General features: G+C 39.7%; 1 protein-coding gene across 4 annotated transcripts in view; it reads right to left on the minus strand.

The window, feature by feature from the left end:
- LOC120457834 (nipped-B protein) overlaps positions 1 to 14,152 on the minus strand; it is a 140,766-nt gene that overhangs the window by 100,699 nt on the left and 25,915 nt on the right. For all 4 annotated transcript variants that reach the window (XM_039645334.2, XM_039645333.2, XM_039645335.1 and 1 more), the window contains one exon: positions 5,874 to 6,052. In XM_039645334.2, the coding sequence (XP_039501268.1) occupies positions 5,874 to 6,052 (179 nt within the window). The remainder of the gene's footprint in view (positions 1 to 5,873; positions 6,053 to 14,152) is intronic.

Genomic DNA, 14,152 nt, shown 5'->3' on the forward strand with positions numbered 1-14,152 from the left:
CCTTGCAGAACTATCATCAGATCACTCACCAGTTTTACATGCTCTCAGGCATGGACCACATATAACTGAGCACACCTACAGGCTGACAGGCAACAGGACCAACTGGGCAAGGTACACGAAATTTGTTTGTACTTACACGAAACCAACTCAAAAAGTGTTTACCGATGAGGATGTTGACCGCCTGACCGAATCGATGGAGGAAAATCTTGTTGCTGCAGCCAAGGCCTCTATCCCTCCAGACACACACAAAATGACAAATCATACCAAGACAACTCGCGAGATCGAACAGCTAGTACTTGAAAAACGAAGACTAAGAAGAGAATGGCAGAATCACAGATCCCCAAAGGCTAAGGAACAGCTAAAAATAGCAACACGTAGACTAACCAGGGCACTTAAGCTTCAGGAAGCAAACGCCCAGCATCCATATATCGAACAACTATCGCCAACCAGCAAGAAGAACCCTTTGTGGAAAGCACACAAAAATATTCAGCCACCAGCAGAAACAGTCGTTCCACTGCGATGCCCCTCAGGAAGCTGGATACGCAGCGAACAAGATAGAGCAAGTGCATTCGCCGATCACCTTCAAGGCGTATTCCAACCAAATACTGCTAGCAGCTCATTTGTCCTACCTCTAGCAATTAAAATCCAGCCACCAATAAATCCAATAACATTTAGTCAACGTGAGATAGCATCTATAATAGAAGATCTTGAGCCCAAAAAATCACCTGGACACGACTTGGTGACACCAAAAATGATCATAGAACTCCCACCGTGTGCGGTTCTGACCTTATGCAATCTCTTAAACGCTATTACGAAACTTGGATACTATCCCCAAAGGTGAAAAAAGGCGGTCATAGTGATGATTCCCAAACCAGGTAAAGACAAAACGCAACCCTCATCCTACAGACCAATCAGTCTCCTATCGTGTCTCTCGAAACTGTTTGAAAACGCATTTTTAAAACACCTAGGCCCCTACTTAAGAATGCGAAACACAATACCATCCCATCAATTTGGTTTTCGCAAAAATCATGGAACGATCGAACAGGTCAATCGCCTCACAAACGAAATTCGTACTGCTTTTGAGCACCGGGAATATTCAGCAATATTCTTAGATGTCGCACAAGCATTTGACCGAGTCTAGCTGGAAGGACTAATGTACAAGATAACAAAACTGCTTCCGCAGAATACCCACAAAGTGTTCGAATCTTATCTCTTCAAAAGAGTGTTCTCAATCAGGTGTAACAGTTCGATTTCACACGACCGCGTCATCAATGCTGGAGTTGCCCAAGGAAGTGTGCTGGGCCCCGTTCTTTACACTTTATATACAGCAGACATGCCTACAAACTATCAGCTCACAACCTCTACGTTTGCTGACGATACCGCAATACTCAGCCGATCCAAATGCCCATCAAAGGCAACAGAAAAACTTGACTGCCATCTTAAAACAGTGGAAAGATGGTTTGCGGACTGGCGTATTGATAAACGAGACCAAAAGCAGACATGTAACATTCACACTGAATAGACAAACCTGCCCACCATGTACCCTAAACAATACACTCATCCCACAATCAGACGTAGTAACATATCTCGGGGTTCACCTAGACAGACGCCTCACCTGGCGGCGACATATAGAATCTAAAAGGATTCATATGAAGCTTAAAGCAGGCAATCTCCACTGGCTTATTAATTGCAACTCTCCGCTTAGTCTGGAATACAAAGTACTTCTCTACAATACCGTGCTGAAACCCATTTGGACATACGGCTGTGAATTATGGGGAAACGCGTCCAAAACCAACATTGAAATTATACAGCGAGCTCAGTCAGTGATACATACAAACATAGAGACGGACCTAGGATTTCTTTGCTGGGCTGGAGAATCTTTGCGCTTTAGTCTGCTGTGACTACATACACGCGTGGGCGACTTCGCGAGAGGATTTTCGTGTGCGGCGAGCTTTGCTTGATGTTTACTCTTTTTCATCTGGATTTCCTCGTTGACGAGGTTTATGTTGAGGTCTCTATGGATGCTTTCGCTGCGTAGGTACCATGGTGCCCCAGTGATAGTTCGCAGAAGTCTCCTGTAAACCAGGAACTTCGTTCAGCCGTTAGATGCCTTTATCCAGTAAAAATACTGTATTTTTCTTCGAGCCGAACACTTCCGATAGTTTGATGATTTAAGTGACAGTGAGCCTTTAAGAAAAGCAGAGAAGGATATTTACTGTGTCGGCCAACAGAGCTGTCTAATTAGTGGGACGTTATAAATTCGGTCGCCAGGGCTACAACAAATAGACGAGAAGCCTGTCTTAATTTGAATTCCTATGTATATATCACTACCTTAAAATTGATTAAGTTTACCAACTCATTACTATCATTTAAGTTATTATTTCAAAGTAATACTATTATTTGCGTATGTCAAGGGATGAACTCCCCATACATGGCTAACAAGAGAGTTATTAGAAAAATTGATTTAGGATACCTTCTCGTGCTGAGCAAATGGCTCGCGTGATCTCTAATTTCTTTCAGATTATACCATCGTTTAGTGCGCGCTCTGTGACAGTTCAGCGACGACTGACTCTTTATTTATTCCGCACGTGTGTGTATACTGTTTACATTCGCGACTCCTATAATTAGTTCTTACATTCTAATATTGCAATGGGGCTACTACTATACTTATGTATATACAATTACTACTACTACTACTACTACAGCTCGGCCATCCTGATAATTAGGATCTACTGGTTTGTTTTCCTTTATCATTTTTCTTATCTGTATTTTTATTATTTGATACCGAATTCTTTTCTCGAAGCCATGGTTTAATATTATGAGCCGCCCATATTCCATCGTATGGTTTTTGTGTCAACTGAAAACCTTCCACATCTTTGATACAATACCTATCATTATCTAGTACTTTGGCGATTTCATAGGGGCCTTTATATTTGGTTATTAATTTCCTAGGCGCTCCAACTGTTGAATCAAAATTCTTGACCACAACGTAGTCTCCTAATTTGTATTTATTTGCTTCTAGTCGTTTAGCGTCAACATATTTCTTGTTATAGTTCTGTACTTTTTCCGGCGAAACTTCTGCATTTTTTCTAATTTTCTCTAAATTAATTCCTTTTCTTTTTAGCCTTGACTCCAATACATTTTCTTTTAAACAATCTAGCGTTTTTCCTTTTTGATTCACTCCAAACAGCATTATACTTGGGTGCTCATTTATGCTTCTGTGCTTTGTATTATTCATTGCATACTCTACTTCTTCCAAAACTTTGTGCCACTGTACGTTTTTTTCTACATCCACGAGCTTACTAATCATGGGTCCTAGGTCTCCATTTATTCGATCAACTTGTCCATTAGCTTGTGGTGAGCCTGTTGCAATTTTGACGTGCCTAATGTTTCTTGATTCCAAAAATTCTTCGAACATATCTGATGTAAAACATGTCCCTCTGTCTGAAACAATGGTCGTTGGTCAACTATACGCTCTAAAATAACCACTTTAGGCTTCCATTGCTTCCTTTGAGTTTGTTGATTTCGCTGAATACAATCTCACAAACTTTGTGCATCCATCAACAATTACTAATACATGTTTTTTCGTAGAATTCTTTTGATTTACCGGACCATAGTGATGTATGATGATATGTATGACTTCAAATGGTGTATTTCCCTTTGGTAAAATTTTATTAGTCCCTTCTTGCTTACCATTTCTTCCTTGAAAAGCTATACATTATAGGCAGTTCTTAACATGTTCATCTGATTTACTTCGAACATTTGGAAACCAATAACTTTTACCCTTCAATTTTTCTAGTCAAGAGTAAAGAGTTTTCTAGTAGAGTAAAAGGGTATTCTAGATTCGTTGAAAAGTATGTAACAGGCAGAAGGAAGCGTTTCCGACCATATAAAGTATATATATTCTTCATCAGGATCAATAGCCGAGTCGATCTGGCCATGTCCGTCTGTCCGTGTGTCTGTCCGTCCGTCCGTCCGTCCGTATGAACGTCGAGATCTCAGGAACTACAAAAACTAGAAAGTTGAAATTAAGCATACAGACTTCAGAGACATAGAAGCTGCGCAAATTTGTCGATTCATGTTGCCACGCCCACTCTAACGCCCACAAACCGCCAGAAACTGCTACGCCCACACTTTTGAAAAATGTTTTGTTATTTTTTAAATTTTTTTTATTAGTCTTGTAAATTTCTATCAATGTGCCAAAAAACTTTTTGCCACGCCCACTATAACGCCCACAAACCGCCAAAAACTGTCAGAGTGGAAGACTCTCCTTCGTACTTCCACTAGCTGAGTAACGGGTATCAGATAGTCGGGAAACTCGACTATAGCGTTCTCTCTTGTTTTTATTTAAATTTTTGAAGATGTTGAATCGGGCATACTTTTAACGACGGCGTTTTAGGTATCTTTAGAAGAATCACCTGCCTCGGTTTGATGACAGAAAAAAGGAGTATTTTGGTGAATATTTCTAAGAAAAGCAGATAAAATGCAGTTAGGCATTGTCTGGTAATCGTAATTTTTTTTTGGAATTCGATTTGGGCCAAATCTTACGATTTCTTTTTTAGGTGCTCTGGTTTTCGCAACATTTTTGCTATCGGTTTGGTATCGGAATGTTTCGTTTCTCATCGTCTTTTGCTGCTCAAACACGTGTTTTATTCTATTTGTCAAAATCAATTAACGTGAAAAATGCCTTTTATTTTTGCAATTTCTTGTTTTGAAGCCAGGAGAAGGCAGAAATTTGAGGGATTGAGAAAATCTAGAGCTGCCACCCTTTTCACAGTTTTAATTCCGATGTTCGCAATTACTTTTTTACTGCACTTTAACAATTTAAAAAATTAAATTAAATAGCATTATTTTTATTTTGAAAGGGAAAGGTCGCATTAGATAAGCAGCTTTTAGCTTTACTGCTGAAAATAAGCCCAGGCTCGAATGAACGCCACGTACATAAGTAAAGTATTTATAGTCTAAATGATCGTGAATTTGAATGTTTTTATTTTATTCTTTTAGATTAAAGCAGTAACAGAAATGTCAAAGGCAATAAAGAGCGTTAATTAGGAATGCTTTAAAAGCATTCCAACATTTTTTTTTAGTTTTTATTGGTATGTATATTTGTAATTATGCAGATTATTTAAATATTTTTCTTTACAGATAGCATTAGTTAATTAGAAGGCCAGCAGAGAGCGGAGGAGGCCTTGGCTCACGTATTAATATTCGTTAAAAATATTGCAAATAAAAAAAGAAAAAAATTTTATATATATTACAAATAAATAAAACTTAAATTTTAATCAAATGTATAACTCTTTAGTTTTTTGGGAGCTTTTTCTGTATTTTACAGGTATTTTGCAGAAGAATTCTAGATAATAGCGCTAGGTTTATACCGAGCAATTCTAAAGGAAATCCTCGGGATTTCTCGAGGAAAGCCAGGGAAAATCCTGAGGAATTCGCGAGGGAACCCTAAGGAATTCCCGAGGAAAACCAAAGGAATTTTCCAAGAAATCCTAAGAAAAACCTGAGGAAGTTCCTAGGAATTCCCTGGGAATATCGGAGGACTTTCCCAGCATTTATTTTCGAATTCCCTAACGGATTGGTACTGAAGTGAACATTACAGTTTGCAATCGTAAAGTTAATTACAAAAAAAATACTATAATTTAGTTTGTCGAGTTCAGATACACGTTTTTCAGATAAAGGAAGTGCGGGGGAGATAGAGATACCCACGAACACTACTTAGCGGCTGTTACATTTACTGACAAACGGACAACTTTCTTGCTCATTTTTGGAATTTGTAAATCGTAATCGACCATGAATATAGTAAAAAAACAGTTCATTTAACACAGTGTAGTTGTTCAAAGAAGGATATAAATGATCATAATATTTACCGTTCCAGCAAAATAATTCCGGGCTAAGTAAACGTTGCGCATTGCATAATTAATAAGTAGGGTTAACTTATTTTTTGGTATGGAGTCTAAAGCTTGCTTAGCTTTTAACTTGGCAACATCAGTACTCATTGAATTCAAAAGTTTTGAAGAAATACATTCAATTGTTTCGTCTACATCCTCTGCAATAGAACAAATTAAAGGCATACATTAATATTTAAAGAGCGGTGAAGTGTATATGTATTTAACAGACGAATAGATCGGAGCGCAGGTATTTTTATTAGTTTTAAAAATATATCAAGTCAATAATATTGATAGGAGGAAAATGGGAAAAAATTTAAGGTTTTTTTGTGCAAGCTAACCAAGTTAACCGGCGAGGGCAACGACCGATAACCAGCTCATGCATAGCCGGCAAGCGCTGCATTATGGCAGCGGCCGCTAAGATAGCTTTTAAGTTAAGTTCGTTTTGACGATTCATATCATAAAGAGCAAAAGCTCTCATCAAAAACAACTATTATTTAGGTTATGAAGGGCAGTTACAACGGCCAGCCGACCAACTTACATTGCAACTAGAGGTCGCACATTTGCCCACCATTCAGTATCCCAGCGAGGATTAACGTCGTTTACAACCCGATACCGGAGTTAAATAGTGCAGCATGGGAAATGTGCAGTGAATGCAGCATTGAAGCGAGTTACGACTCCTGCATCTATAGGAAAATACTGATCGAGGTGCGGTGAATGCCAGTTACGACACCCTGCATTTATAGCAAAATATAGATTTGCATATAGAATGTGAAAATGGAAGAAAACCAAGTGATAAAGCTGTAGTCGAGTTCCCCGACTATCTGATAACCGTTACTCAGCTAGTGGAAGTGCAAAGTTTTTCAGTTAGTGTGGGCGTTGCAAAACGATTTGGCAATCGAGAGCAAGTTACAAGACTAATAATTAAATGAAAATATATCAAAACATTTTTCAAAAGTGTGGGCGTGGCAGTATTGGGAGGTTTGTCTGGCGTTAAAATGGGCGTATTGAACTTGCGCTGCGTCTATGTCACCGTAGTCAGCATGCTGAATCTCTCTTTTATAGTTCCCGAGATCTCGACGTTTATACGGACGGACGGATATGGCCAGATCGACTCGGCTGTATATTCTTATCAATAATATACATATATACTTTATATGGTCGGAAACGCTTCCTATTGCAGGTTTCATGAACATATGCGCTTTCTTCTACCTTCTTCGTTTCAACGAATTTTGTATACCCTTTAACTCTACGATTAACGGGTATAAAAAAAACCAATACTGGTAGAGTAAAGGGGTTTACTGGATTTGTTGAAAAGTATGCTACAGGTAGAAGAAAGCGCAATTGTTCATGACATTTCAACATTTAACAACCACCGCGATTGGGAGTTGGTAAGCGAGTAAATTTTTCCCAAAGTTTCTACGCAATTAGACGCCATAAAGCGTCAATTAATGTTGCTCCAATTGGAAAACGACATGTTGAAATTGGAATGTGCTCAAAATCGAAACAATGCTGCCCCATTAGATCGAAACAGTGCTGCCAAACAAAATCAATAAAATGGTGCCACACAAGATCAAGATATCGCTGGCAGAGATGCCAGATCGGAGGAAGCAGCTGCAAATAACCTAACGTTTGCTTATTTAGCAACGACCAGGAAATGCTTCCGAAATTCTAACAACAACCTTAATGTCAGCAAATGGATCGCACAGCTCAACGCAGTCACAAAGATGTTAAAGCTAAGTGACGATGTAATTCGCATGCTGGTGATGTGCAAGTAAAAGAACCATGCTCAAATTTGTTTGCACTCTTCCAAACGTTTGCTGGCTGTGCCGGTTCAGGAACTTATATTTCATCTTGGAGAAGCTTTCCACAGTAAGGAGAGCTAAATAATATCTCGACGCAAGTTTCAAGAGTGGTAATGGAAACCGTCAGAAGATTTTCAAACATATTTCAAAGAAAAAACGGTGCTGGCTACACAGATTCGGATGGATCCGAATTAACAACATAATTGAAGGGATTCCCTACTCCCTTCTGCGACAACAGGCACAGCTGTTGCAGGCATTTACTAAGGTCTCGCTGCGCAAACCGCTATTTTCTTCTTCTGGGACGTGCCAAATTTTCGATCGAGAATGGGCCTGGTTCGGCGTCTATAAAAAGGTGATTTGATTGCAACGCTATTGGGCATTTCGCCGCTGACTGCCGAAAGCCCACGCGGGAGCACGAAGCATGCTACGAATGTGGCAGTAAGGATCATCTGGTGTACAACTGCACTGAGAGGAAGTTCGTATCCAACAATGAATATGTAAGACCATTTAAGATTTAGTTAAGAACCTAATTAATACTTATTTTTAGAACGCATAATCGATTTTGGGAGTTCATATTGAAAAAAAAAACATATTAAGTTTAATGAAAAGATTCCTACAAATTACGTTGGCTTAAGCGGTAGCCCTTTAGATATAATTGGAAAAATATCTTCTTTTGTCACTATCAATATAGAAACACTAAATTTTGAGTTATTAATTGTGACAAACAGATCGATGGCATATGGAACAGTTTTGGAACGAGAAATCGTGTAAATTGTGTTGCAAATGATAAAAATTGTGAAAATTATGTTAAAAATATTAGATATTCAGAACAATATTTTTCAAATGATAGATATTAAAAAAAAGATTGTTTAAATTATAGATATTCGGAAAATTATTGCTGAAATGATAAGAGATCGGAAAATGTACTGAATAATTATCACAAATATTATATTATATATTATATATTATCACAAATAAGAAATATTATCAATTGAATATTTCGATCCAATATAATGCAGCCAGTTAAACATTAACGAGAAGTGTGAATTGAATTTAAGAAACAGGTTAATAGACATTTTTTATACATTTTATGTAAAAGCAAAACGACCAGAGCTCCCATCAGTAAAATGGGAAATGAAACTCACTTTTGATAAAACGAAGCCTTTCAACTCAACTACCCTCCAAGACGATTATCTTTAAATACGGGATTATACGTGCAAGCGAGTTAGAATATGCATCGAGTTAGAATAACATGCAATTGTTCTAGTTAGGAAAAAGTCAGGAAAACTAAGAATGCACGTTGACTATCAAACAAAAACATTCTAAAAAAAATCTACCCTACCCCCCAATAGACGACCTTATTGATAAACTTTCTGAAAAAGTCCTTTTTACCAAACTGTATCTCAGAAACGGGTTCTTTCAATCAAATACACCGCGTGCACTACACCAATGGGACGGTACGAATAGCTCAGAATGCCGTTCGGCTTACGCGAAACGCTCCTGCCAAACACTTCTGGAGTTTTTCACATCACTTGGAGTCGACTTTTTGACGATCAGAAAACGCCACAAAGAAATAGGAATAATGAATGACAGCTTCAGAAGTGTTTGGCACGGGTCTTCATCGAGCAACGTTGAAATAATAATGTAAACACTCCCCTGCACAATAATTGCTATGAACACAATAAAGAAATGTCATATACTGTTAAAGATGCGCTATGTCAGTAGCTTCCAGCAGAGTATTTACTTTTGTGTGTGTGACTGTGAATAGTTGGCTAGCGTCATCTTTCGTAAAACGCTACGAATTAATTCCAACACCTTGTAGTTCCTAAGATTCAGGCGTTCATACGCACAGACAGACGGACGCACATGGCAAGATCGACTTGGCTATTGATACTGATTGGTTTGTATGTGTTATCTGCATTATCCTCACATATATTGTGTGCTTAACATTGCATATGTGTAAAAACACCAGCCGTGCGAATTAATAAAGGTCAGGGCTAATATATGGTGGTGGTCCCCGATCGGGTGGATCCCCCATCTTGTATGTATGATATTTTTGCAAAGGCTTTGTAACCGAAGATTTTGTATATTTTTGTTGGTTTGGGTCGATTGCTTATGAGCGCTGAGGTTTCTTGGCGATACGAAGACACGACTAGTCTTAGGGAGACTGACTCGGAAAATAGGATAAAGAATGCAGATTCTTGAGGCGACGTCGCAGTCGGCATGCCTACTGAATGTAACGCACTGACCGGCAAAACTTTTCACGCCCACACATCTAAAAGTTGTTGAGTTTTGTATTTGTTATGCTAACTTCTACTCTGAAAGTGGAGTTTTTCAAGACGGACGTTCAATAAGTTTTTCGGTGATATAAGAATGAAGCAGTTTACAGCACCTAACACCTCTCAGGAGAATCCGACGGAGAGAGCGAACCCCACAGTAAAGACCACTAAAGCACAGTTCTCCGGAAAAAATAGAGAAATGGGGATGAAAAATGGCCCGATATCATGCTGGATGTAAATTCCAGTGAATCAGCATCTACGAGCTACTATGGGAAAGACATTAAGAGTATGCGGCAGAGTCAACAGGATCCGAGAATAAACGGAGCAGATTCACCATCAGGACAACGCCGGAGTCGACGGACACATTCCGCGAGCAAACCGGAATACTGCTTCCGACAAACACAACCGAAACAGCGAGAGAAAGCAAATAGAGAAGGACAACTGTTTCTTCGTCTTTCAACCGCCAAAGTCAACAGGGTCTAAAACCTTGATATATAAGAAGATCACCGCAGTCAGTGGGGGAAGAAACGATAAGAATGGACTGAGCAGTTCTACCGTTTCAGAGGGGACATGCAGTGAGCCAGCCGGATTACCGCTTCTCTCACACAAATGGCAGAGGTCAATACCCAGGAAAACTAAAAAATGGGAACGTCTGGCACAGACACACTCAACGTACTCCAAAATACATGTAACAGAGGCGACCGTATAGGCGCCAGGCCAAATCCAGCGTGCGTGGCGGGATTTGTGGTAAAGTCTCGGTCGACTGTGTCGGAGATTCCGTACGTAAACCAGTCAATGGCATGGTAAGGACATGGTAATGGGTAAGGACCGAGCAGGCGTGGTACCGGCAGACGTGGGGTTAACGTGTTGTTGTTTCACCCGGCGATTGCCTGGAGCAGAGCTGTCCAGGTCCGACCGCACCAGTTTTAGGAAAGGTTAGGGCGGAACGTTCGTCTTTCACTAGGCGTCTTGCTGCAGAGACTGCGGCGTATGCGGGCGTATACCGGCGTATTCGGTGCGTTAGTGGAAACTGAACAGGCGTCTGGCGGGACCAGCCGAGACCAAAATGTGATTACCCGGACGGGTCGCAAGATGCGAAATTATATGGATCTTAATTATATAGATCTTAAATGGCATATAAATGAAGAAGCAAGTCCAGGGGTCACGGCATTCACGGTTCCCGGGAAACTGCTGTTCCAGTAGCGAGTGATGCCGTTTGGATTACACTCCGTATCGGCAACGTTTCAACAGGATTAGGTGATTGAAGTGTCGCCACATGTCATTTGCGTACCAAGATGATATCATCGAAACCCTTGGTCGCACCCTAGATGAACAAAAAATAAACCTCACAGAAGGGTTTCGCCGCTTGAAGAACGCAAACCTAACGATAAATTTCGAAAAATGTCAATTCTTCTGCCAGAACTGTTGTACCTAAGACACAGCGTCACAAGTCAGACAAAGTAGCAGCTACAGTCCAGTTATAACCACCCTCGTCAATCCAATAGCTAGGGCAATACCTTGAAGTGGCGTCATGGTACCGTTTCGTGCCTGTCTTTTCGCGCATTGTGAAGCCACTTAACGACCTGTTCCGCAAGGGTACCAAATGGGCGTGGTCACAGGCCTTTGAGGAAGTGAAAACCGGACTGGTCGGTTCCGGCGTGCCCAGACCTCGTAAAAATATTTGTACTGCAAACGGACGCCAGCGACTACGGGATTGGGGCAATTCTCACATAAAACACCGAAAAAGTTAAAAAAGTGGGCAATTCGAAAATTAAAGCAATACCTGGAGGGCTTCCATTTTAAAGTGGTGATGGATCACATGGCACTGAAGTTGCTTAAAAACATCGAAAGCCCTTCGGCTTTCGATGATGTCGTTTCCTGAACGAACCAGAAATCAAACAAATATTTTGATAGAGTGCCAAAATTTTTTTTGTTATATCTAAACTTTTGTATGTTCACGTTCAATCATCGCTAGTTATACCCGTTACTCGTAAAGTAAAATGGTATACTAGATACGTTTGTAACTTCTATCTGTTGGAAGAAGTTATACAGTTGCGAAAAAAATAATAGCACCACCATACCTTTTTTTGTTATAGATCAAATAAATTAAGGTTGAGGTACCGATAGAACCAAATACTGATTTTTCGCATAATGCAAGATATTTTTCCCATCCAAAAATGAATAAAAAAATTTGAATTGTTCATACCTTTATTTTTTATAATTTTTTTTTGGGCGGCAAGGTCTAAAATGAGGCGAAAACAAAAATAGCACCACTATCGATTTTTTCAAATAATCAATAATTATCGAAGGGTTTCTTTGGTAAAAAGCATGTGGTTATGAAACTTGACACTTGTTCTATTATTTCGAAAACAATTTTTAAAAAATTTCCTTTAAAAAATCATTAAAATGGGACGTGGAAAGCACTGCACTGAAGAAAAACGTGACTTGATCAAAAAACTCATTTCTGAAGGAAAATCTTTTAGAAATATTGGTCAAATCCTTCAATGCTCAAACAAAATTATAGGAAATGTAATCACCTACAACGAGAATCCCGAAAAACGTGGGAAAAAACAATCATTGTGCACCCATCTTTTCAAAAGGCTTGTGCCCGAGAGCAAGAAGGATCCATTTAAAGCTCCTACCGAACTGAAAAAGGATCTCAACATACCCGCAACAGTGCAAACAGTTCACACATGTCTAAAGGAATATGGTTTAAAAGGCTGTAGTCCAAGGAAAGATACTTTTTTTAAATGGGAGACACATACCCAAGCGCATTAAATTCGTCAAGGAACATTTAAATTGGCCATGCGAAAGATGGACGAACTTTTTATTGTCAGATGAGAGCAAGGTGGTTTTTTTTGGTGGCAATGGATCTTGATCAAATGTAAGACGCCCTAGGAACACCGAATATAAGCCAAATATGCCGCTAAAATTGGTCTTTCAACAAGACAATGACCCCAAGCATACCAGCAGAAAAGCCAAGGAATGGTTCCAAAATAAATCAGTTCATGTTCTGTAGTGGCCTGCGCATTCGCCAGACCTCAATCCCATCGGAAACCTTTGGTCGGATATTAAAAAGGCAGTTGCAGCTTTTAAGCCAACTGATAACGAAAGCCTATGGACCGTGATTAAGGAGTCCTGGAGCAATATAACCCCAAAACGGTGCCAGGACCTGGTTGACTCCATGCCAAAGCGTTGCGCAGCTGTTATTGCTAATAAAGGATACACTACCAATTACTAAATTAATGGGATCGGCGTAGTTTTAATATACAATCACTTGTTATTAATGAATTTGTTACTGTTAAGTTTATATTTTATGTTTAAAGCATTTTTTATGAAGTGGTGCTATTATTTTTTTCGCCTTATTTTGTCATTTTTAATAAAGTTCCTTAAATAAGTTAAGAATTCATAGAACAATTGTGATTTTTTTTATTTCCCAAAAAGTGTATTGCTTAACCTTTTTAAAAAGGTATTTCAGATCCTTTTAAACCCAAAATTGTAGGTAAGAGACTTATTCAAAGTTTTACTGGGCAAGTGGTGCTATTTTTTTTCCGCAGCTGTATATATGTCGGAGCGAGTTTCCAGGAATTAATAAAAACCATGCACGCCACGAGAGCACCGGCGTCAGATGAAAAGTCTTTGCACGTCAAACTGCCAAAATTCTGCGCTGATAGCGCTGGAGCGGATCCATCTACATGGTGGACTTAATCTTTGCAGATAATGCGCTTGTAGGCAGTGCGCTCGTAATAGCGTTGAGCAAAGCGCTAGAAGGCAGTGCGTCGCAATGGCTGTCGCAGATATGCTTCGCTGGAATCACATGGCCGCAGTTCAAGGAACTGTTCATACAGCGATTCGTAGGGATTGAGACGACGGCTGCCATTCTCATGAACGTTTTGAATGCGGTATCGGTAGCGTTGGCTCACATGGCACAAATCGATAATAATTTGTTGCGTTGGGTGTTTACGACAAATGTGGCTACGCGCAATGAGCTTCAACAACAGCTGCAAGCTTACGCCTTCAAGAAACGTAACAACGAAGATGATTCTGCCCCAGAAAAGAAGAAGTCGAGGATGCAGTCGCAGACTAAGTGCCATTTTTGTGCAAAAGTTGGCCACAAATTCGGCGAATGCCGCGCTCGAATGGAAGGTACATCAAACACCAAAGGAAGAAGCCACAG

Source organism: Drosophila santomea, unplaced genomic scaffold (assembly GCF_016746245.2).
Source record: "Drosophila santomea strain STO CAGO 1482 unplaced genomic scaffold, Prin_Dsan_1.1 Segkk83_quiver_pilon_scaf, whole genome shotgun sequence".
Classification (NCBI taxonomy): domain Eukaryota; kingdom Metazoa; phylum Arthropoda; class Insecta; order Diptera; family Drosophilidae; genus Drosophila; species Drosophila santomea.